Here is a 25000-nt window from a genome sequence, read left to right as displayed (position 1 = left end):
AGGGACCACATGTACGCTGTAAAAGTTGATTTAACACTGAACATCTTCACTGTGTTTCACCTGCAGTTCAGCTAGTCCTGATTAATTGAGCATTGTGGTCTCGCTATCCTCTTGCCATTAGAGAAAATGCTCATTGATTTTGCAGAAGCCCCGCTTCCCTGTGCCACTGAAACTTAGATTTCATATTAAAAACTAAACAGCGCAAGTTTGCAGTAGGTTATATGAAGGTTACAGCTCTGATTGCAAAATGGTATAATTTGTTTTGTTCCGTATCTTTGCAAAAGTATCCTTTCTTGCAATAATACCGGTGGAAGTGCTGTTATATTAAGCACATTCTGTTCATTAGGACAATATTGTTTTCCTTCAAAACATGCTCCCAAAGTTATATATTTGTTTAGTACCTGCATAAAAGCAATCTAATTTCAGTTACAGAACTTAATTTGTCCTTACAAATGTGGTCTGTCTGGGGTTTTCAATGTTAAAGCAATTTTAGCAATTTGCGAAATGCTTACTTCTCGTAAGTATTGCTCAGTGAAAGTTAGAATCTCCTCTTTATACCTCATTTTTGTTCTTGTTATCAAAACTGTTTATTTAAGCAACCGTTGTGAAATGGTAAATGAAACAAGAGATGGACAAGAACACGCTGTTCACTGTTCATTTATGGATACATTTGATTGAGCCACTTAACAAGAGGTCAGTGGTAATGAAGTTTTTCAAAGGTGTGGAAAAGTTTTTATTTTATTTTATTTTATTTTTTTATTGTAGCAGCAGTATCTTACCTAGTCTCACGCATCCACACATTTTATTGTCCATCTCATTTTACTGGACCTATGGGATGGATTTGCATTGGTGTTCATGTATCTTCTCTCTAGGGGTTTCGTCATACTTGTTCCTGGTTATGGTTATACACTTTGTTGTACGTCGCTCTGGATAAGAGCGTCTGCCAAATGCCTGTAATGTAAAAATGTAATGTAATGTATCAGAGATAATTTATCAGTGCTGATTGTACATGTCATTCTCTCTTCCTGCCCCCCAAAAAAGGGTTCCTGAACATCCAGTCCTGGCCGGAGAACATGACAGACCTGAGTGTCTTCTCCAACCTGGCAACCATTGGTGGAAGGTCACTGTACAGGTAAGCAGTAAAAGTGGCTTTATGATGAAACAAGAAAGCCAGCGAGTTCAGTTTCTAATCCACAACAACTCAACACATTTAAACAGCACCAACAACATTTCTGCTTTTGACTTCTAGTAATATGACTCTCAAGTAATCATTCCAAACTATCCCAGTGTAAATACAGTGGCGATAAAGGATGTCTCCCATTGACCTGAATCAGAAACTGCTTATGGAAGAACAAATGCAATTCTCAGTTGTCACAGTTAGTCAGTTATATACATATTTAAAAATGAATGTCACCCTCACCGCAGAGTTGATAATTAGTTTTTGGAACAGTACATTTTGCGTCCAGTACATTAAAGCAGCAGAATAAATAGGGCGAGGTTTAAGAGGTCCCAAGCAGCATTAAAACAGGGCTATTAAATGGATATAAATAAGTGCTTGTGTTGTTCTCATAATTTATCATTTTTGGTGAGCGAGCCAAAGTTTTACCCTTGTTGTAAATGGAGATCTTTATGAGGATTTTGCCCCCACCCCCCGCCCCGGTTGTCTTGTAAAGGGTGTGTAATTCCTCCTTATTCTCATAGAATAGCTCAGATTACCCTTCATTCTTGCTATAGCTGTCAATATAGTTTCATCTATAGAGGACGTTAACTGTTTTTAGCAGAGCATGCTCAAAGGACTTCAGGAAAGGTCAGAGTTCAGGGAGTGTTTGGAGTTGTGATGGAGATCCAGTGCTTTCGTTTGCGGAGAACTGCACTGTCATTGGCTGAGACTCTGGCTGTGCTGAAACACAGTGTCACAGAAGTGTGGACTCTGTCTGCCAATGTGGATTATCCTGCATGAGTGTGTCTGAGGAAGCCCAGCCAATGTGGCAATTATTTCATTTCACACAGTGTGTGGGGCAACAGGAGCCCCAAGTCACCTGACACCATGAGAGAGACGGAGAGAGCGAGAGAAGGAGAGATAGGGGGGAGAGAGTGAAGGGAAGTTAAAGTGAGAGGGAGAGAGGGTGAGATAGGGAGATAGAGAGAGAGAGAGAGGAGAGAGAGAGAGAGAGAGGGAGAGAGAGAGAGGGAGAGGGAGAGAGAGAGAGAGACCATGAGAAGTTATATATATATATATATATTGCCTGTGACAAAATACTATAAACTGCAATTAATTGTTATTATACAAATATTGAGAACATATTTTATTAAAATATAATTTAGAACTTTGTGTTATTAGTCAGATTATAATTGCTATTACGATGGCCATTAGTGTTCCTGTTTGTTTATTGTGACTGTTATAATTTCTTTTCAATGTTTTATTTGTACAAACAGCATGCTTTGGCAATAGAGATATTGAATATCTCTAAATGTTTCTGTCCCCTGTATTGCTGTATTGCATTCTGATCATCTCAACAGATGTTAACAATATTTCTATTGGACTTTCCCACCCCCCCCCCTCCCCTACAGTGGTATCTCCCTGCTGATCCTGAAGCAGCAGTGGATCTCCTCCCTGCAGCTGCAGTCGCTGAGCGAGATCAGCGCCGGCAACGTCTACATCACCAACAACAGCCAGCTCTGCTACTACAACACGGTCAACTGGACCAGCCTCTTCCGCACCGGCAACCAGAAGGTCCTGATCCGGAACAACCGCGAGCCCAGGGAGTGCAGTGAGTTTACGTGCCCCCCCTCCCCCAGAAACTATCGCCCCACTATCGCACTGAACCCCTAAACGTGTGTTTGATCTACACCTGTGATAATTACGCCCTGCTGCCAATGAGCTCACCTTATCATCTGACCTCATTTTTTACTCCTGTCGAAGAATAACTGCTCAATTTGGATCAAGCTCTGTTCTGAGCAGAATGCGGCTGTTGCTGTGGTGGTGGAAATACCAACTGTGTAGTCTGACCGACTGGGTTAGCTCCAAAATGGCTGCCAGATTTGCCTCAAAGTCCAGCTTGGAAGCTATTCTGATGGACCACAGACTTTGTTTGAGGTGAAATTTAATTTCACTTTTTTTTTCTTCTTTCTTCTTTTACTTTTTTTCATTTTAAATAGCAAACAGTAGCACAAAAGAAAAGTAGACAGGCCTTTGACTTTTGTAAAAAAAATTACCGGCAGTGTCAAAGCTTTGCAGTGCACTGAATCACACCTGCTTTGAAGCTTTGAAAGCTTACCTGGAAGCGTTAAGCAGACGTTCGTGTGAAACGGCGTCATCCGGTGCTCCTTGCCACTGCTGACACTGCCGCGGCGTATTCGCCACGCTTGAGCTCGTGATGGCGAGGAGGACGGTCACGACGCAGGACACAGCTGGAGATCTCCTGACTTTGGGGCGCAGAGGACAGACCGCGGGGGGCTGGTGTGACCCCTCTCCCCATGTGGCCGTCCACACCTGGACGGGCCCGGCAGGAAGACTGGGGTGGAGACCGGGGTTTGGCTCCTGCTGGTGGGGGGGGGGGGGGGTGAAAGGGAAGGAGGGGGGGGTTATTCTGTGTGAAGATCATACCTCCATCCCCACCCCTCGCCCCCCCAACCTTCTCAGAAGCTTCTAGAAGAGATTTCAAGGTGCGCAACGTCAGCTGCCGCCTGCCGCAGCCCTGTGCTAACGAAGCGGATGTGATATTGACCCGGGGCGAGTTGTTTGCAGAGCTAAGTGCGCAGTTAGCGCCATTAGGTCCTATTCAACTTTTGGGCCGCTGCGCAGTAATCAGATCAAGCGAGTTATCGAGCGATGGGCTTTCAATGAACCCCAGCGCGGGGGGGTGGGATGGGGGGGGACCTCTGGAAACCTTGGTTGAGGATTGTGGGATTGCTGTCGGTCATCGGTGCCTGGACACAGTGCGAGTGCTGTCTGACCCCCCCACCTCTGGACTTGTCATGGGGAGACGGCGATGAAGATCCGAATCCTTTTCTTTCTGTCCTCTTTTCTTTCAGCAGAACAGGGTGTTATTTTGAGCTGGTGATCATGTTTGTTTCTCCACATCAGCGGCTTCCAAACGGCACAGCAACAACACCACCCCCCCCCCCTCCCTAGAGTCCCACCGCGGCCTTCAACATCAGCACAGCGCATACTGTGCTTCTGCAGCAGGGCGCTATGCTTTGAAGCGGCCAAATTTCTGATATCTCTGTGTCTTCATTATAATCCCCCCCCTCTCTCTCTCTCACACACGCACACATGCACAAACACAAACACACAGGCGCACACACACACACACACACGCACAAACACAAACACAAACACACAGGCACACCATCACCCCCATTACCATTAGTGTGCCTGTGTGTTTTTCCTTTTTTGTTTTTTTTTTGGTTGTTTTTGTTTTTCTGTTCCCTCAGTGACCTAAAGCACTAAATACACACTGAGCTTTGGAACATGAACAGAACGGGCTTTCATTTCTCCAAACAGGCCGTGTTCTTTTATTCACGTAGCCTTCGTTCCCATTGATTTTAAACTCGCTCCCTCTCCTCTCCCTCTCAAGAGCTTTTTTTTTTTTTAAAAAAATATTCCGTGCGTGGCACCGAAAAGACAAAAACGCTCCCAGCCCGAAGCTGGGCTTGGTATTGAAAAGCCGATATCGTTTAGAATCTGTGTTTCGCTGCTTTTTTGAGATTTATTTATTCCCCGTCCAGCAGAGGACCCGTCCATTTTTAGAGGACAAGCGCCCCAGCCACATATCCAGAACACAAGGCTATCAAATGTTTTTTTTTTTGTTTTTTGTTTTTTTTAACGTGCTTGCAGCTCAGCAGTGGGCATCGTTGTCACATGGTTGATTCGAGGTTCTGAAAACGTTATGCTCTATGCCGGTCGGAAACAAGGGGGCATCAGAGAGAGAGAGATAGAGAGAGAGAGAGAGAGAGAGATATAGAGAGAGAGAGAGAGAGAGAGAGAGAGAGAGAGACTTGAATACACCTAAGGGAGCTTTAATGGACTTAAGTACAGCAGTAGTGGGCCAGTCAGTCATGTCCATTAGTCCCCTCCTCACCCAGCCATTGATCGAGGGGGGGGGGGGGGGGCAGGTGGGGGGTATCCACACTGAGTGAGTTTGATGCTACTCTGCAATGGCACTAACAAAAGTCGGTCATGGTGTGTATTTGTATAGCACTTTTTTTTTTACAGAAAACTCAGAAAGATGTAGAGTAGCAAAAAGAGTAGCAAAAAAAGAGAGCAAAAAACAGGCCTGAAATAGCAAGGACATGAGGTCAAACCCAGAACCCAGCAAACTCCCACAGGAGTCAAACCCTGGTCCCCCCCCCACCCATATGGCACCCCTATACAGTATGCTTTCTATTGTTTGAGGGCCCCCTGACTCTTGAAATCATCCTAACCCCCTCCCAGTGCCCCCCGTTTGGCACCCACCCCTGCCCCCCTGCCACCTGCCAGCACTTCTCTTCAGCCCTGGCACAAAAACACGGAGCCACCCTCTCTGCTGGCCCCAGCGCACGATCGTCTCCACGGTCTCTTCCTAACGAGCGCAGCCCGTGTGCTAAACCTCACGATTCCAGCTCGCTTGTTGTCTCCGCATTTCGACAAAGGATACACACGCACACGCTTTTGAAAATACCCTGAGGGCCATACACCGGGAGTTATGTTTTGTTTTGTTTTTTTGTTGTTTTTTTCAATTACAATATGACCAGAATTTCAACTTTCCGACAGTGTAACCCAGCAACGTAGAATTTTGTGTCTCTTTAGGAATCGCCTAAAAAATGAGTTAAAAGCCGTCCAATCAGTATTCATGGATTATTGCTGTTGTTTTATATATACAGCTGTCAACATAACAGCTCATTTCAAAAGGGGAATTAGTAAAATCAAGCCTATTATTATGACAGCTCTAATGTAGTTGTTATAATTGTAATGCAGTTGTTATAATCTGTTATAAACATGTTACAAACGTGTTATAACAGTGTTATAAATGTGTTATACCTCTGTCCTGCAGCCCTGGAGCGGATGGTATGCGACCCCTTGTGCTCGGACAGAGGGTGCTGGGGCCCGGGACCGGACCAGTGCCTGTCCTGCCGCTTCTTCAGCAGGGGGCGCATCTGCGTGGAGTCCTGCAACCTGTACGAAGGGTGAGCTGACGTCTCGGGGGACCGCGGAACACCGTCTCGTATTTTTAAGAATCGTGGATGACACACACACACACACACACACGCACGCAGCGTGGAGCGAGAAACCCCCAGGTTTTCGCAGAAAGCGTGACAGTAACGCCGCGTCCTTCGCGTGTCTCAGAAACGTCTGTGGCGCTCGTCTGAACTCTGAGCCTTGCATAGTAATGAAACACATCAGAAAACCGTGCAGATATCACGGTTAGATATCACGTGCTGGAAGCTTAGCGTTAGCGCTTCACGCGCCGCACAAACCCGGAGCGGGGAACATGCGCTCTCGCGTTTCAAAAACAACCGCCGTCCTGCGCGAGCCGCGGCGGGAAAAAAACCACCAAAGCCGCCCGTTCTCGCGGTAACGCATGTCTGCCCCGCGCCGTTGTCCCCCGGGGGGCCACCGTCGCCTATCACCGTGACCCCGAATTAAAGGCGCGCCGAACCAAACCCGCGGCTCCAGAGCGAGGCGGGAGGAGACGGCGCTCAGCTGCCGCGAGTGGGCGGGGCCTGTGGGCAGCGCCGCTGCCGCCAATTACCGGATTTCTGGAACTTTCTACCCGTGAGGTGTCCTCTGCTGTAACACTAGCGTGGTGCAGTGTGCCGTTTCATGTCTAGTGTATCCAACAGTGCCCGAGAGGTACACAATTTTTTTATTTTTTTAAACTTTAATTCAGCTTTCTTTCTGCCATATGTGCCTGTATGTTTGTGCATATGGATGGAGTATATTCACTTACAGTGCACAAGATACAGAACGTGGTTTGTTTTTTTGTTTATTTTTTTCTAAACGAACGTACAGTGAGTGTTGCCAGAACTGTGAGGCAGCATATGACACAAAGCATTCCAAGAAAAGTGATATAGCTTTTGAATAAAGACAGATGCACTTTTCCCACACTTAAAACCATTCTTTCAACATTAAAAGACGGATTTGTTTTTATAGTATGTATTTGGTGGTGTAATTGCTGTATTATGCATATTTATCTCAAGTCGGTTTTTGAGAAAATTGGCTAATTCATTAAGTGAGTCATAATACAGTGTGTTTGTGATAAGAATATCATATATACTGGTGTGTTTAATTCTGAAAATAAATGAACAACCGATCTGTCACATATCTTAGACGGCGTGGCATTTTTCATACATTTCTGCTTGAAAAAAAAATAGTGAAAAGCAGTCAGATTTTTCTTTTATTTATGACAGATTAATATCACCGGTTTTATGTGTTTAGCAAAATAAATTAATGCACTTCTTCAAATGCTTATTTTCCATTTAATGACAGCAGATCTGTAGTCAGGCTGTCATGTGATCAGGGATTTTCTTTACGGCACGCAGTACTTCCAGCTAGCTCATACCAGGGCTGGACTGAACTTAGAGTAGAAGTTTCCGGGACAGTCCTGAAATGTAAGGTCGCACACAATGCCTTTGTTCTCACACACCGACGCAGCCCTCCAGCAAAGACATATTTTAATTAAGCCATACAGCGTGAGAGGCCGTGCTGTATCATGGTCATAATCATAGTCATGGCTACAGCTATGCAGCTACACAATACAGCACGGTCATGTTGCGTTTATAAAACATTTACAACATACAGAAACAATAGGTTGATGACAGAACACTGCTTATTTTATAATATTATTTTTTAAGTAACGTTTTTTGCTTGGAGTGATACTATTTACAAACAGGCTGTTTGAGTAGCTGTTACTGCATCGGATTTATAATCAACGAATAATCATCGGTCTCAGCCAATCAGCATCCAGGAATCGAAGCGACCCTGTTCTGTAATGCTTCTTCTTGCATTCCCAACCCAGAGTCTCGAGGTCTAAAACCCAGCTTCGCACCAGGCATGCTGTGGTCGAGAAAAGAGTGACGAGCTCAAAGAGGTACGGTAGGGGGAGGGCGAGACGAACGGCATGGCTGCCTGTGCACGTGACCACTGCTTGTTCACCAGCAGGAGGCGCCACGCACAAACACAGCCTGTTTTCCGCAGTGCGCTTCTGAAGCACTCTGTCTTGTGGATATCCCACGTGTTCACGTGTGAAGCAGGGATATTTTTATACTTAAGAAATTATACTTGCCTTTTCTTTTCTTCAGTACCAGTCAATCAAAGGTTGCGAGCACACATTAGTGATTGTAGAGTTTAACCAGAAAGTTGTTATAGCGTAGGGCGGGTAACATTTTGACAGATGAGACTGACTTCTGCCCCACCCCACCTAACCCCATGTCACATCCCAAGGTCTCCTTCACACAACCACCCACACACCCCCCCCTCCCCCCCCCCCACACCCCCACCCACCCCCCCCAAGCCACTCATACTTTCAGGGCAAGCTTGCCTCTGTCTGCTTCACAATGTGACACTCTCTATTTCTATTTCTAAGAGCCAGTACCTCCTTACCTGTCCATCCTCTCTGTCTGTTAGTCCTGCTGTGAACCCCAATCATATTCAGCCATCCAGCCAATGCGCCAATCACATTCAGCCACCCAGAGCCAAGCCTGCTCATTGGCTCAGGAAAGTGATAGGTGAAATAGTTGCAGGGGTTGATCTTGAATGCTGTTTGTAGCCAACCACATAAAAGCTGTGCTTTGTTTTTGTTTAAAAAAAAGAAAATAAAAACACAGCTCTAGGTTACATTAGTGGACTGTCTAGTTTGCTGCTGTGCAAAAAAAAAAGACAAATGAAATTTAAAAAGCACAATTTCGAACGATGTTGCAAAACTCAAAAGGGTAAGAGGGACGGGCTTCCCCAATGTGACTGGGGCGGTCACGGGACAGTACCTCAGCTGGTCCGCCCCCTGCGAGAGGGCGAAGGGGAAGCAGCTGGAAGCGACGAACGGGCTGGCTCGCGATGCCCCGCTGGGATTCGGGGGGGGGGTGGACTTACGCCAGATAAGCGAGCAGGGAAAAAGAAAAGAAAAAAAAAAACGGTTTAATGAAAAAGTCGCTCCTGCGGATTGGGCGACCGGCATGCAGCGGGGTGGCGAGGCGGGACAGGCCCCGGGCCCCGGGCCCTGCTAATCCCGCGCCGCGCTCCGTCTCACAGCGCTGGCGTGGGACGGTGAGAGGCAACGCTCCCGAAACGGGAACGAGTTCTCGTTACCCCCCCCCGAGGAGAGAGAGGGGGGGCACAGCAGCCTCGGTTTGGTCATGATTGCCCCCGCCCCCAACCAGGAAGAAAGCTCTTTATTGCCTAGCTGGGGATGTGAGTTCCCGCCAAAAAAAACTATATCTCAAGAGAACGAACTTTCGGGAAAAGAACGAACGCCAGCATGCTAATAACAAAGGGAGACCTGGGGTTATAACGGCAAAGCCTTTCCAAAAAACGAAGACGTGTCTGAGGTGACGGACCAGTGACGCACTTTGGAGACCGGGCATCTGTTTTTGGAGGAGACCTTTGCGGGGATTTGCTAGTCCAGAACACGAGGGGCAACGGAGGCCAGGAGCCCCGTTCCTCCCTCCCTGCTTGCCTGCGCAGTGACATTCCGGGTGTCCTTCTTCGTCTCTCAGGCCTAATGCCATGCTCATATTCACCGGCACTCTTCTAAGGCTGCTACTAATTCTACAGTAAAGAATAATATTGAACATTTTTTTTCCCAGTCTCTTTCTTTTCTCTGTGTGCTTTATATTTTTTAATTAAGAAGAAGAAGAAGGAGACAGAAGAAGAAAAAAAATGAATGGTTTTAAAGTGAACATTGCTGGACAAAGGATTGGCTCTGTCATAATCCAATGTGTGTTTTTTTTTCATGCCTAGATAAACAGTAGTCAGTTGTAATTGAATTCTTCCTCCCAGAGAGTCGATCCCCTTTAATTAAAAAGCAGAAAGAACACATGTTCCCCGGCTGAGCCTGGACTTAATCCATCCTGTTGGACACGGGCACGGTGGTGGGGTCTGGTGGGTGAGGGTGTGAGATTTTGGTCAGGAGGTAGTGTGGGTGTTATGGGAATGGGGGGGAGGATTTTTGGGGGAACAGTACCACAGTGCTGGAAGTTATAATATAGGCAGCAACTTACATATAGTGCGTGCATGTGTATGTGTGTGTGTGTGAGTACACGTGTGTACTGTATGTATGTCTGTTCGTGTGTGCATGCGATAATGCGTTTGTGCGTGCATGCGTGCGTGTGTGTACGATGTGTGTGCGTGCGTCTCTCTGCAAGTGTGTGTGATTGAATCTAATACCCCTGGCCTCCGTAGTTTTAAACTTTAACACAAACAGTATATCTCTTTGAGATTCTTTAGGCTTAAACAGGATCTGAGAGGTTTTTTTGCTGCTGCATTAGCAGCAGTAAGATTTCATGACCGGCAGTTATGACGAAGTCTGAGCGATGTGCTGGCTTCACTAGCTCCAAGTGTCTCATTCTCAGACAGGCACGTCATCATGCTGTAGTGCTTTGGCTCGCTGTCTCGTTTCCGTGTCCAATAAAAACCCCCCTCAGATCCACCCCTGGACTGGCTTGATTGAAAGTGGGAAAACATTAATAAGAATATAAATGGAAGGCTGTCAATGTCTTCTTCTTCTTCTTCTTCTTCTTTATCATCTTATTTTCCCTCTCCTCCTCCTCCTTCTTCGTCCAAGGTAATCTCCTCAGCTAGCCCTTTTGGAAAAAAAAAAAAAAAAAAAAAGAGAGAGCGAGAGAGAAAAAGTTCAGAGAAGCTTCTCTCGTCCTCCCAGAAGGCCGAGCGGGCCCTGTGTTTGTAAATTAATTATAGCTCCGTTAATTATTCATTGGTCCCGTCACTCGCTTATTTAGAATATTGATCCAGCTCAAGGCCACACTTAATCACAACAGCCTCTATGGCCGGGCCGGCTGTTGGGAGTGGCGCGCTCCGCGGATTCGCGGATTCTCCCGCCGGGAAGGGACGGCTCGGTGACTGGATTCGGGGGTGGATCTGGCGCCCCTGGAGAATTTAACCGACTCCGGGGCGGAGCTGCTCATTGGCCGAGGCTGGGCGATCGACGTAATTCGCTCTCCGAGGAAAAGCGGTCCGGCTTGTTTAGGCCGGTTCGTCGTTAGCGACGTTAGCGACGTTAGCGACGTTAGCAGCTGGTGCTTTGCGTTTGACTAACCTCAGAGAATATGACGTGGCCCGGTCGTCACAATTGAATAAGCACTCTGGTGATGCCCTGAGAATCAAATATCTTTTATTCCATTGAACAGAACAAATGTATTTTAGCCCAGAATCACCGTGATGTGAAAGGGTCTTTTACCTCTTGATAATAACGTGTGGGGAAGCAGTGCAGTATAATGGGTAGGGGAAGTGGTCTTGTAACCTAAAGGTCGCAGGTTCGATTCCCAGTTAGGCCCCTGCTATTGTACCATTGAGCGAGGTGCTTGAATTGCTGAATCGTTTCAGTCCACATCCAGCCTATAAAAGGATACGATGTAAAAAAAAGTTTTGTGAAAGTCGTTCTCGATAAGAGCGTCTGCTGAACGGCAATAATGTGAAGCCGGCACAATTTTCTCTCCCCGCTTTTCAGAGTGTTGAATATAAGATGGTTTCATTCACACCTGCGCATTCATCCCGTCAACTCCCATTCACCGGTGTGCAGTCAGCTCAGGAATTTGAAGTTATCTGAATCTCTCTCTCTCTCTCTCTCTCTCTCTCTCTCTATGTCTCTCTCTCTCTCAGGGATGTGCGTGAGTTTGCCAACGGCTCGGTCTGCCTGGAATGCGATGCCCAGTGTGAGAGGGCTGAGGACGACATGCTGACGTGCCACGGCCCGGTAAGATGCAGCCCGGCCCTGCACTGATTGTACTTACCCCCTTTAAAGTGTGAGATCACACGTACTGCACGTGATCGGAATGTTCTCAGCTGAACGTTCTAATGCTGATGTCACAATCGACACTGGCGACTGAGAGCATGGGACTCATATTTGCGCACTGTTAGCTAGTGTGCTGTTCCCTAATAGGAAAAAAAAAACTGCCATTATGCCTGAACGTTGACCACTCACATCCCTCTCCAGCACGGCCTCTGCTTTTGCAAAGGGATGGCACAGCCTGCCCTAGGTTGCAGGTAAACATGGTGATAAATAAAGCTTTTCTGTGTTAGAAATGTCGACAGTGACAGTCTTTTTCAGAATTGGTGATGTATCTACCTGGCCCACCAGAGATGAGTGGATGAGTTGTTTTTTTTTTCTTCTTATTTTACGAGGGTCTGTTAAATGGGTATTTGTGGATTTCGGCAGTGTAAAGAACATTTATGACGGCCCTGCGGGAGAGCCACACGGGCTTCCTAAAGGGGCGGGCCACAGCCTCCCCCACTTCGGCCATGCTGGGGGGGGGGCGGGAGGGCGGGGGGGGCAGTCCTCCCAAACTAGCGCCTGATATGTGACGGAGGCCCGAGCCGCCTTGTGTGTTATTGACGTTTCGAACACAAGAGGCTGTCCGTTGTCAGATCAAATACGCGCTGACACTGACAGCATCAAAGGCTCCCGGGTCTGTGTGAAGCTCCAGGCACAGGGCTGCTTAGCTGAAGAGGCCGCAGTAAATTTCATTAGCCGCAGTCCGGCAGTTACGTTTTTATTTTTTGTTTCTTTTGTTTTGCTTTGTTTTTCAGTCTTTGTAATTGCCAAATTTAAAGTATTTATTCGTTTATTAGGGTTGGATTCCTGGATGCAATTTACACCTTCCCTGGTGGTAGAAAGGCACATTAAATGTGTCACTGCGTTTAAAACTGCCATGTTATACTGTGATCATTATGATATCCTTATGTGAGTGTGCATGCGCTGCATGTGCAAGAGCACATATGCACTCACACACTCAAACACACACACGCACTCATGCACACATAAACACACGCACACACACACACACACAGATGCACAGGAACATGCACACAGATACACATGCACGCACACACACAGACGCACAGGCACATGCACACACACACGCACACAGACGCACAGACACACACACACACACACAGATGCACAGGCACACACACGCACATACACACACAGACGCACAGGTGCACACACACAGCACAACACTACCACAACACACACAGGACACATGCACAACACACAGATGCACACACACAGAACATGCACGCACACACACACACAGGAACATGCACACACACACACACAGGAACATGCACGCACACACACACACACACACAGAATCCAGCACAGAATCCAGCAGATGTTTTTTGGTTACGGCATGGCGAGCCCTGCTCCCATGAGAAGTTGTTTTTGTCCTCACGTCCGTCAGAAAGCGTGTGTCCGTCAGCGCTGAGCGTCCCCTAGCGCCCGTAGCGCTGCCTGTGCTGAGAGCCTCCTTAACGGCCCCCCGCTCCTGTCTCCTCTCTCACAGCCTCCATTATTATCTCCATAAATCCTCCCCGTGTCCGTGCTTATGGTTATTGTGCGTGCTTTGAGGGATGGTTATGATCCTCGGCCTGGTTGCTTACTCTTTTATACGTTTCTCTCCTCCTCCTCCTCCTCCTCCTCTCCCGCTCCCCCCGTCCTCCCCCCCACGCCCCCCACACCCCCCCCACACCCCCGTCCCGCCCCGGCTGTGGAACACAGGGTCCCGATCACTGCGTTAAGTGCTCCCACTTCAAAGACGGCCCCAACTGCGTGGAGAAGTGCCCGGATGGCCTGCAGGGGGCCAACAGCTTCATCTTCAAATACGCAGAGGCCAACAAGGAGTGCCACCCCTGCCACACCAACTGCACGCAGGGGTAAGACTGAGCGGGCGCGCGTGTGTGTGTGTGTGTGTGTGTGTGTGTGTGTGTGTACGATTATTATTATTATTATTATTATTATTATTATTGAGAGTGGTGGAGCAGTGGTTAGCACTGTCGCCTCAAGGCAAAAAGGTCTTCAAAATACTCAAATAATAAAAAAATATATATATTTTAAAATCTATAGTGAGCTTGCCAAAGCAAGTCAGTAATGTCATGATCTAACACACAGCGGCAGCAATGGTCAGCTACTAACTGGAATGAGTCATGTACCAGCTGCGGAGTGCTGACACTGTCACCGGCAGTCACACCTCCATTTTTGGCACCACAATATAAATTACAGCTCCCTCACTGGGGAGAGTGCCAGTGAGGGTGTTTGGTCTGAACACGCACAGGCCATGGCTCTCTCAGCCTCTAACACCACCATAGTGGGGGAATCGGGTCGACGCTGTTTGAGGGCAAAGGGAGTGGAACCCGCAAACACAGGTGGTCAGCGTGGTCCTTGTCACCTGCTAATTAGCGGCAACATCACTGGAAGTCGGAGCCGCGCGGCGGGGCTAGGAGTCGCAGCCGAGGAGGATCCCAGTCCTCGGCTGCGTAATTCAGTCTGCCCCCTAGTGGCCGCCTGCCCCCCTCTGCAGCCCCCGGCGATAGGGCCCTCTCGCTAAGGGAAGTGCTCCGTGTTGTATTTATTAATACTGAGGGGCAGAGCTCTCTGGTCTTCGGCTTTCAGAAGTATTTATAAAACTGGCTCTTGACCCAGCAGGTTATATTTCAGTGCTATCTATAACAATCTCTCAGTCGATTGTTTGAATCCCTTCCCAGTTTTTTTCTTTCTTTTCTTTTTCTTTTTTTTCTGTTAGAATCGCCCGGCGAAATTGACACGGCATGAGACTGAACAGGAGAAAGAGCTTTTTTTTTTGTCCGTCTCTGTTGAAGGTTTTAATGAACTCTCCTGTCTCCCTCCCAGGTGCATTGGACCCCGGATACAAGACTGCGTGGGGATGATGGACAGGTACATTCCACCAATCATAACCTCTCTATCCCCCTCCTGCTGGTAGGCAGTAGATTGGTACTAGTAAGCAAAATATTTCTGTGGGTCCATGTATATTCAAACAGCCACACATTTTCCCCACTGGTTTACTTATGACATCATCAATCATTAAAGTGACAAGCCCCCTGCCCCACCCCCTTTATCAAGTAATTTCTGGTGCTAGGTTAGAAGAATGTAATTATTTATTATTCTGGTTTTTTTTTCAAGCACATACACACCCTCTCTCTGCTCTCTCTCTCTCTCTCATACACACACACACACTCTCCACACTCTCTCTCACAGATACACACACACACACCCCATGCTCCTCTCTCACCTCTCCTCTCCTCTCTCCATTCTCATCTTACTCTCTACATGTACACAACACACACACAGTCCATGTCACACTGTCACAACTGCTCATGTGTAATGGCCAGCTACTCTCACTCTCTCATACACACACACACTCTCCACACTCTCTCTCCCTCTCTCATACACACACACACACTCCATGCTCCCTCTCCCTGCTCTCTCTCTCTCTCTCATACACACACACACTCTCCACGCTCTCTCTCTCTCTGCTCTGCTTGGAGCGAGCGAGGGTCACGTTTGACCCGTGAGGCTGGCGGACCTGCGGTCTCCCTCGAGCCCGGAGGAGCCATGACAGACAGTGACGAGCGTGTCATGTGACCGTGGCCCCTCGGGGTCACGGTGGGGTCACAGAGAGCAGTCAGAAGGGACAGACACTGACCTGCCAGGCTGTCCTGTTAGGAAGCCCGTGCTCTCATTTCTGTGTAGATAGTGGCTCGTCACCGATAAGGACAAAGCGATGAACTCCACATTCGTTTTTAGGAAACTACTGTATTGAAACATTGGTTTTTGTCTCAAGAAATGAATTGGATTTATTTATTGGACAGTCCCTTTGCACAAGTGCGATGAGACTTTAAAGGTAGAATGGGGCCATAGCATTTCTATGAAAAAAACTATAAAAGCAATTAAAATTAGCTCAATCTAAATAATCAAAGTTTAACAACAATTGAAACATTTTATCAGATTGTATATGTGGTTATATCAGTAATAATAGATGTTGTTTATTGTGTTCTTGTTCATTTGTTGCATGACTTTAAGTAATTAACGTTTGTATTGTATGTGTAGCCTGTTTGTTAAACGCATGTTGATTTGGTTCTGTGTAGAATACTAATTTAACGGTAATTGTTCTGGCTACAGCCGCCCCACAGTAGCACCTGTGTTATTGGGTAGGCAGGTTCCCGGTGTAATCAGTAGCCGCAGAAACAGAACGCGCTGTCTGACGGCAGACATGTTATGACCGGCGGGGGAAATCACATCCACACACGGCGTCTCCCCTCCCCGAGGTCTCACCAATCTAGCCAGGCCGCCCGTCGCCGGCACCGCACAGAGGTGTTACCTGAACTCCGGCCCCGTGGTGTTCCATGCCCAGGGGTGACAGCAGATGGGGGTGTGTGTGTGTGTGTGTGTGTGCGTAGGGTGTGTGTGTGTCGGTGCTGGTGTGTGGTGTGTGTGTGTGTGTGTGTTTGTGTGTGTGTGTGCGTAGGGTGTGTGTGTGTGTGTTTGGTGTGTGTGTGTGTGTGTGTGTGTGTGCGTAGGGTGTGTGTGTGTGTGTATGTGTGGGTCCTGTGTGTGTGTGTGTGTGCGTAGGGTGTGTGTTGTGTGTTTGTGTGTGTGTGTGTGGGTCCTGTGTGTAGGTGAATGTGTGTGTGTGTGTAGGTGAATGTGTGTGTGTGTGCATGTGTGTGTTTGTATGTGTGCGTGTGTGCCTGTTTGTATGTGTGTGTGCCTGTGTGAGTGTGTGTGCGCGTATGTGAGTGTATGTGCGCACATGTGCGTGCCTGTGTGTGTGCATGCATGTGTGTTAGTGCTGTTGGCTTTGCAGGGGATCAATAAGGTCAACACGGGGATGATGAGTAGAGTTAATTATATCCACCTTTTTCTCTTTCTTTTTCTTTGGGCTTCTCTCCTTTTCTCTCCAGTATTTATCTATGTGCCAGTTTATATTTTTCTTGGGCTTTCCCCGTCCTCATCGTTTAATTCCTCTCATAAAACATAGTTTACACTCTCTCCGTAAAAATTCAAGCACATCATCAAAACATATCTGTGGCCGCGTGCTAAAAGCTCTCCTTCTCAGCCGGAAATGCTGCATCCACAGTAAAATGTCCAGTGTTACTTCAGCTCTGTCCACACAGTTCCAATTGGGACCATATATCTATTCTATACTCTATGTAAGAGTTGATTCAACACTGACCTGTTAACTGTGTTATTCATGTTTCTGGATTACCTCTACGAGAGAAAGCTCTATGCATAAGGCCACAAACATACTGTGCGCTTACATAAACACACACTATCGAGTGCCCCACGATGTTGTAAAACAACGGTTAGCATGTCAGCTACACGCCCGTGGGTATACTTCCACTCAGGCTGTATGCTTGCAGTCACACGGGCATAGAGTGGTGTAACATATCCACGGCTAAAGATGACACAGGCGATATCAGAACGGCAGAGTACAAGAGAGGCAAATAATAAAAAAACGACAAACAGAGGGTGACGATTAACGACATGGCCATGAAGTCAAAAGTCTTTCTCTGATTCACTTCTGGCTCGGTAAACTGAAATAAAGAAAAAACGGTTTTCCTCGTTCCCACTGGAAGAGAAAAGAGTGCTGCTAAACGTTTTTTTTTTTTCAGCGAGAAAAAGATTTACGAATTTACGACTTTTACGGGGAACTCACGGGAGACGTTCGGGACGGGAGGTCAAAGGCAGCGAACGCGCGAGCGTTCGACGAGCCGACGAGCGAATCGACGAGCCGCAGAATTAATTTTTGATTAATGAGATGGGCGGGGAGGGGGGGGGGGTAGGGGCGGCGGGCGGACGACGCGAAAACCGAAACCGCCGCATTAGCGGCAACAGGCGCAATCTGAGGAGACGCACGCGCCAGAGTCACCCCCGCCGGAGCCGCTTCGGAACACGATGGCGAGTACCAGCTGGCGATTTGCGGCCGCGTTACAACAGACCCCCCGGGGTACTTGGTTTCAATTGATTAGGGCCATCAGCGCCTCGGATTGGAAATTGAAGCGGTTAGCCGACGAGCGAATAGAATTTGACGGCGAGACCAGCTGCGGCTGCTGGAGCCCTGCGACGGGACCGCGTTTAAGCAGGGAAACCCTTCCAGCGCGCCAGCGCGCAACACTGAAGCACCGCTGCGCAGGAGAGAGAGAGAGAGAGAGAGAGCTTCTGAAATGCATGCTGGGGCATAGCCAGCCCTATCCAAATCGCCACAGGTTCGAATCCATATTTCTCCGTTCAAATTGGCCAAATTAGCCAGTGTTCGACGGTGCACAGAACTGTAAAATCAGTGCTATTTATTCAGCTTGCATAGATGAGTTAATCCTGTAAATGACCCTTGCACATGTTTTTGCACATACTTTACATCTACGGGAGGCAACTTAAATTGTATATGTCTTTACATCTGTAGTTTGCCAGTGTCAGTGCTGTGGCTCTGCATATGGGGGAAGGGGAGTGGGCTTGTTTTAAAAGAATTTCAACTTTGCTGATGACAGGCAAATGGCATGGTTCAACGGAGTTCAGATTGAGCAGAGTTTTCCACTCGCTCAGTTTGAAGATTTAATCAAATCTTGTCGCAGATTTAAGCACTAGTGACCCAAATGCAAACTTCACCCGCAGGAATTCCACTTTGAATACAACTGTTCAGTAATATTCCCCTCGACTGTACTGCTGCGTGACTCATCTGTAACTCCCCAGGCCTTTCGCTAGCTAGCTGCTAATACATATTAATATTTTTTCTCTCGCTTTGTGTAGATTTTGGTTTTGAGTTCAGTTCAAAAAGGCAAAACACAAATGGGTAGATGCTGGGTTACCGTTGTTTTCCGACATTGTGTGAAAAAAAAAACAGAATGTAAACAAGATTACATCTGTTATATGTTGGAGAAATTTGGAATCCACGCGTTACCTAGTTACCTAGCAACAGCAGGGATTCAATTGAACAGTTAAAGTTTTGATTTTCATTGTCTTCTGTGTACTCATATTTACCAAGTATTATGTTTTATAATTGTACAGGCATTGAGCAACTAATATATAGTGCAGTCCGTAAGCATTTGGACAGTGACGCATTTTCTGTTTGTTTTAGAAATGAAATCGTGAGTATGAGGTTAAAGTGCAAGCTTTAATTTGGGGAAATTTACATCGATATTGGGTGAACCTTGTAGGAATTAGAGCCCGTTTTATACATTGTTCCCGTATTTTATTACACCACAAGTAATGATACATTGACGATATGGTGATGTATGTGAATTACATACACTTCCAAATGTGCAAAAACACTCGCACGCATGCACACACACGCACACGAGACTACTCCTATGCACATGTCGAACATTTCTGCAGCATGCACACAAGCGCTTGCAAGAAGAGACAGGAAAACTGTTACCTGAAAGTTAGAGATTGCACATACGCATTACTGTTATTACACACACGTGTATGTTCTCACATGCGCTCCTTACTGATGCACCACATGTAATTATTGTTTTGTTTTATTGTATTTGCTGCAGTCTTTTTGGGCTTCAATGGCACTGCTCCCTCAACATCGCTTCACAACCAACATGTACCATGATACATAATAGTAATTACATAAACACTTTTTGAGTGCAGTTACAAATAAAGATTTGGGGAATAAAATATGCCTGCAATATACAGTACGCAGCAGATGAAAGCTTTTGAGATTTAGGAGGTTTTCCTCCCTACCATAAAATGCGGCTTTAAAAATGTGTACTTTGTTGACAATCCAGTAGGGAATGTTCTAGAGTTCAACCCAGTGATCCCCAATAACGTGTGTTAGTCCTGTGATTATCACCAATGCTATCGCTGTGCTGTGATTGTATTTTCTCCTCCCCACTAAATAATCTTCCTAGGCTATTATTGCATTTAAATAAGTGAATAGGGAATTAGCTCATAATGCAGGGCAGTGCATACACAAAAGTGTCTGGGTATTGCAGTGAAATGTCGGTTATGCAACCAGTTTCTTAAAGTTTTTTTTTCGTTTTTTTTCCCTTCACCCTGGAAGAAGCTAGTAGTGAAACTACCACACTGGTTCCGCTACTGATTTCATGCACCCCCCCCCCCCCGAAAACCCCCGCATCCCAAACCCTCCTCCCCGTCTGTCCTCCACGAAAGAGCAGAGTCAGGCATGGTTGGTGTGAAATTGTCCGGTGGGGGGGGGGGGGGGGTGTCGCCCTCTTCAATGTAGGTAAATGAACGCAGCATGGGGCGAGAGAGATGGGCAGGTAGCGTGGTGAGAGAGTCCCGGGGCAGGCCGGCTGCCCGGGTGGGGGGGGGGGGTCTCTGTGGCGCTGGCCCGCGGATCGATACTTTATTAACCTGAGAGATACTCCACTGGGGGGGGGGGGGCGAGCTCATCTGACCCGCTGGCGCCCCGGTGTGAAGAGAATGCTTCCTCGCCCGTCCTCTTCCTCCCCTCCCGTCGCTTTGGTTTAATCTGGAGCGGGCGGCCCCCGCTGGCGAGTCTGTGCGGCCCCCCCACCGCCGCGCGGGACAGATAAATAACGGCCGCCCCTGTTGTTTAGAGGGAGAAGCCCTTTAATCATGTCCCCCCCTCTTCCATTCTGTGAAATGAAGCCAAAGTTTGACTTCTTATAAATCCAAATCTCCCTGAACAAGGAGCGAGGGAGACGATGATGCGGAGGATGAACGCGCTGATGTCTGTTGATGGGTTTGGCCCTGTCAAAATGTGTGTGTGAGTGTGTGTGTGTGTGTGTGTGTGTGTGCGCGTGCACGTGAGTTTGTGTGTGCGCATATGTTGGTACACATTTGTGTATGTGTGCGTGTGTGAGTGCGTGTGTATGTGTGTGTGTTTGCGTGTGTGTCTGTCTCTCTGAGCGTACGTCTGCTGTATTCCTGGGAAGTACGTGGAATCACTAATAATATTTAGGAGATCCCCTGCCGTTCCGTCCCCACCACTGACCCCTTTAATGCCTAAAATAGTGTTTGGGCTCCGTGGCAGAACAGGAGCGCGTGGCACAGCTGGCACGGGTTTCGCTCCGTGCGTCTCCCCGGGTGAAGCGAGTCGAGCTCCATCGCGCTTAGCGGAGCCGCCTCGCGCTCGTGCCGTGCAGCTTGTTCGGCCGGCTCCGTTCGCCTGGTTTAACGTGCGCCGCTCCAGCGCTGTGAGCCCCGCGGCGGCGGCCAAGTCCCACATCCGTCTGCCTGTTAGCGGGAGGAAGTAGCGCTCGAGCTTCGCGCGGCGTGGCGGAAGTGGATCGCGCTGAACGTGAACGCGCGGAGAAGTGTGTGTATGTGTGTGTGTGTGTGTGCGTGTGTGTGTGTGTGTGTGTGTGTGTGTGTGTGTGTGCATGTGTGTGTGTGTGTGTCCATGTGTGTGTGTGTGTGCGTGTATGTGTGCGTGTGTGTTTGTGTGTGTGTGTGTGTGTGTGTGTGTGTTTGCATGTGTGTGTGTGTGTGTGTCCATGCATGTGTGTGTGTGCGTGTGTGTGTCCATGCGTGTGTGTGCGTGTGTGTGTCCATGCGTGTGTGTGTGTGCGTGTGTGTATGTGTGTATGTGTTTACGTCTGCGCGCTTGCCGAGAAAGGCAGGGACGGTTTGTGCTGCTTCTTAATTCGAAAGCGTCTCTTGAATCGCGTGCGGCGAACGGAAGGTGGACAAGCAACAAACAGCACGGGCAATAAAATCCTCAGATTTTCAAAGGAGACGACAAGAATTCAGAATGTAGGAATGTACAGGAAACTGTCGCAAGTCAAGTCAATCATCAGTTTGATCCTTGGCCTTGATAAAAGTGTGTCCAGTGTCCCAAGTCCAGTAACTGCACCAGAAAATGTTTTTTTATTTCCTTTACCTAAAGTGGACACTGTCCTTTCCTCTGTACTTTCTCTCTTTCTTAGATCCTTTCTTTGTGCCACTCTGTCTCTCTCTGTCTCATTTATTTTTCTGTCTGAAAAACCTACAGTCTGTTTCTCTGCCTCATATGCATGGGTGTGTTTTAGTGTACCAAATAAAGAGTTTTGCCAAAAGAGATTTACAGGTTAGAATACTTTCTTTCTCCACCTTCTCTTTCTCCCTGTCTCTCTTTCTCTCTCAAAACAAATATGAAAAATATGATTGGTGGAGGGGATAGGTAAGATGTGGTTGTTGTAGTTTGACCTGGGACAGAGTGATGGAGTTTCAGTATTATAAAGCAATGGAGAGCTTGAGTGTGTTTCAGAATGTGTGGTGAAGTTTTAGAATTATACGGGTGTTTTATGTTCAGTGGAGGGAGGTGTGCTTTTTTGCACAAGGAATACAGAGAGGGAATGGAATAAGTTTCCTTCTTTGTGACAGATTTGTGTTTTTTTCTTTATAATCTTGGTTTTTTTGTTTTTTATTTGTCTTTGTTTTCATTTATGTAATGTCATTGGTGTGCTGAGAGTGGAAATGAAAGATGGTTAAAATTCAAATTCAAAAAGAGTTTTGCCAAAAGAGATTTATAGGTTGGAATATCTCTCTCCCCCTCCCCATCCTTCTCTCTCTCTCTCTCTTTCTCTCTCTTTCTCTCGCTCTCCCCCTCCCCATCTCTCTCTCTCTCCCCCCTCTCTCTCCCCCCTCTCTCGCTATCTCTCTCCCCCCCCTCTCTCTCCCCTCTCTCCTATCTCTCTCTCCCACCCCCTCTCTTTCCCCCCTCTCCCCCTCTCCTGCAGAACTCCCCTCATAGCGGCTGGCATTATTGGGGGTCTGTTTGTGGTGGTCATCGTGGCGCTGAGCGTGGCCATCTACATCCGTCGCAAGAGCATCAAGAAGAAGAGGGCCCTGCGTCGCTTCCTGGAGACAGAGGTGAGCCGCGGGGTGTCAGTCATTAAAACAGCGTTTAACTTTGCACAGCGCCATCTAAAAACATGTTCTCACACTGCACTTTCCAGATGGGAAAAAAAGTGAAAATTAAGCCCCACCCCCTTTAAATGTGAACAGGCTGAATTCTGGGAAGTGTAGTAAGGAATAGCTGAGAAAGAACCAACATACTAGAGTTGCAAGATTTCACGGTTTTCTGGTAACCACAGTATGCAAACTAATTTAAACTGATGTTGTTCTTTCATGTAACGTTTCTCATGTGCCTTGCTTTTAAAAAAAATAAGGCTTTCATTAATTTGTACGATACATTTTACGTGTGGACTCTACAATGTTTATTTCAGTGTTGATTTGCAGTCAACACTGAATGTTTTTATTTATTTAATTACTCATTTTTTGTTTTTATCATTATCTTAATTACATTTTCAGAAACATCCCTAGTATAGTTATATGATTGCAACACCAGCCGACTCGTGATGTTTTTATTACCATGTGTAATGCACTTTTGTAAGCTGCTTCGACTAAAAGTGTCCTCCAAGTGATTAAATTGTGAGTGGAAAATGAAATGCCGCCGGTGAGTTCATTCAAGCGTTCTATTGGCTCTTTCATACCGTGGCTCCGCCCACTTCCTCCTACAGATTAACATGAAAGGGGACAAGTTTATTACAATGCCCAGAGTTCATTAGCACCCAAACTGACTGAAGGATTAATTAAAGCGAGACCTAATGAGATCATAAAGCAGTAAGGACTTCAGTAGCATGCCACTAAAGAGCGTTCATAAAACAAACCCCTTTTGTTTGCTTCGTTCAGCCTTTAACAAGTTCAGAGCCTCTGCTGAACGCTTCCTTGGGCTAAGCTTCGCGTAGCAGGTGTGGAGGAAGGGCCAGTGTTAAAACGGAGAACTTTTGTTTCTAACAAGTTGTCTTCTTTTGCTCAGTTGCAAATTTAATTGGCTTCTGCTGTGCAATGCTACCCTAGTATGGATTTGTACTTTTTTTAGTTTGCTGTATGTATTTAACAAACATGAATCCAGTACAAGGATGGCCATTCTGTACAATACAATACAATGCTATGTTATACTACACAATACTATACAATACTGCATTATGCTAAAGTATAGTACACACTATACAGCAGTGCGTTATAACAGAGCTAACTACCCTGGTCCTGGAGAGTCACAGTGGGACCTGGTTTCTGTAGCTACTCCACACTTAAAATGCCCTGTGAACTGCAGTATGGTGATACTGATATATTTCTAATAAATCATTATTGCGCATCACAGACAGTGTAGCATTATTGAAGGGTTCTTGTCTTCCTTGCTGAAAGTGAACTTGTGGTAGCTAGCAGGAATGCTAACCCGCAGAACGCATTTAGTATTCGGTGGAGTGAACAGCTTCTCATTGCAGGGAAGGGGCCATGTTTTCCTTCCTGTCTGTCCACAGTCCTGAAAAGAGAAGCACTACCTGTCACTGCGCGTTTGGATAATCTGCAGGCTCTGTGTCAAGCGTTATTGACAGCTGTCAGTTAGGCCTGCTCGTCCTCCTCTGTAGAGAATTTATTTATTTTTTTGTCCTTAAAAAAATGAACTTAAAAACCTTCAACTCTTCTAAGTGCAGACATCCAGACCAATTAGTTTAGCCTTCAGTTGGATGCATGCATTGTACCCAGAAAGAATACTAAGAAATATTTTGGGTGGGGAAGAATGTTTTAGAGAAATTGGCGATGATGTCATCAGCTTGCGGTGATTGGCTGTGAAAAAGAGCGGGACCATTAAATCACAACCCCCTGAATGAAGACGTGGAGGAAGGACAGCAGACTTCTTGAGACCTGCTGCTTGCGGAGGACAGAGAGAGAAAGAAAAAGAGAGAGGGAGGGAGAGAGAGAGGAGAGAAAGAGAGAGAGAGAGAGAGCTCGCTACTGTATGTCACCTGGGACATTAAAGCCTTGTTTAATGTCACCTGTTGGAAGAAAGGACTTTGATATATCCCCTGCCTCTCTCTCTCAGTCAGATTTACGCATACATGATGGCAGTCTTTTCAGTCCTCACTGGGGAATCGTTTTCTCTCTCTCTCTCTCTCTCTCTCTACCACTGCAATGACAGTTGTAGATCTTTCATATTCAAATTCATATTTAATCATATTCAAAGGCTCCATTGATATGAGTTACTGTATATTTCATTACTGTACATGCTG

The 25000-nt window shown here is 46.9% G+C and overlaps 1 protein-coding gene across 3 annotated transcripts in view; it reads left to right on the top strand.

The window, feature by feature from the left end:
* Positions 1–25000, top strand: part of LOC135251772 (receptor tyrosine-protein kinase erbB-4-like) — a 340021-nt gene that overhangs the window by 261108 nt on the left and 53913 nt on the right. For all 3 annotated transcript variants that reach the window (XM_064329533.1, XM_064329531.1, XM_064329530.1), the window contains exons 11-17: positions 1042–1132; positions 2572–2771; positions 6036–6168; positions 11816–11909; positions 13716–13870; positions 14844–14888; positions 22664–22796. In XM_064329533.1, coding sequence (XP_064185603.1) covers positions 1042–1132; positions 2572–2771; positions 6036–6168; positions 11816–11909; positions 13716–13870; positions 14844–14888; positions 22664–22796 — 851 coding nt within the window. The remainder of the gene's footprint in view (positions 1–1041; positions 1133–2571; positions 2772–6035; positions 6169–11815; positions 11910–13715; positions 13871–14843; positions 14889–22663; positions 22797–25000) is intronic.

Source organism: Anguilla rostrata, chromosome 3, assembly GCF_018555375.3.
Source record: "Anguilla rostrata isolate EN2019 chromosome 3, ASM1855537v3, whole genome shotgun sequence".
Classification (NCBI taxonomy): domain Eukaryota; kingdom Metazoa; phylum Chordata; class Actinopteri; order Anguilliformes; family Anguillidae; genus Anguilla; species Anguilla rostrata.
The sequence above is the reverse complement of the archived record's forward strand: the minus strand, read 5'-3'. Positions and strand labels throughout refer to the sequence as shown.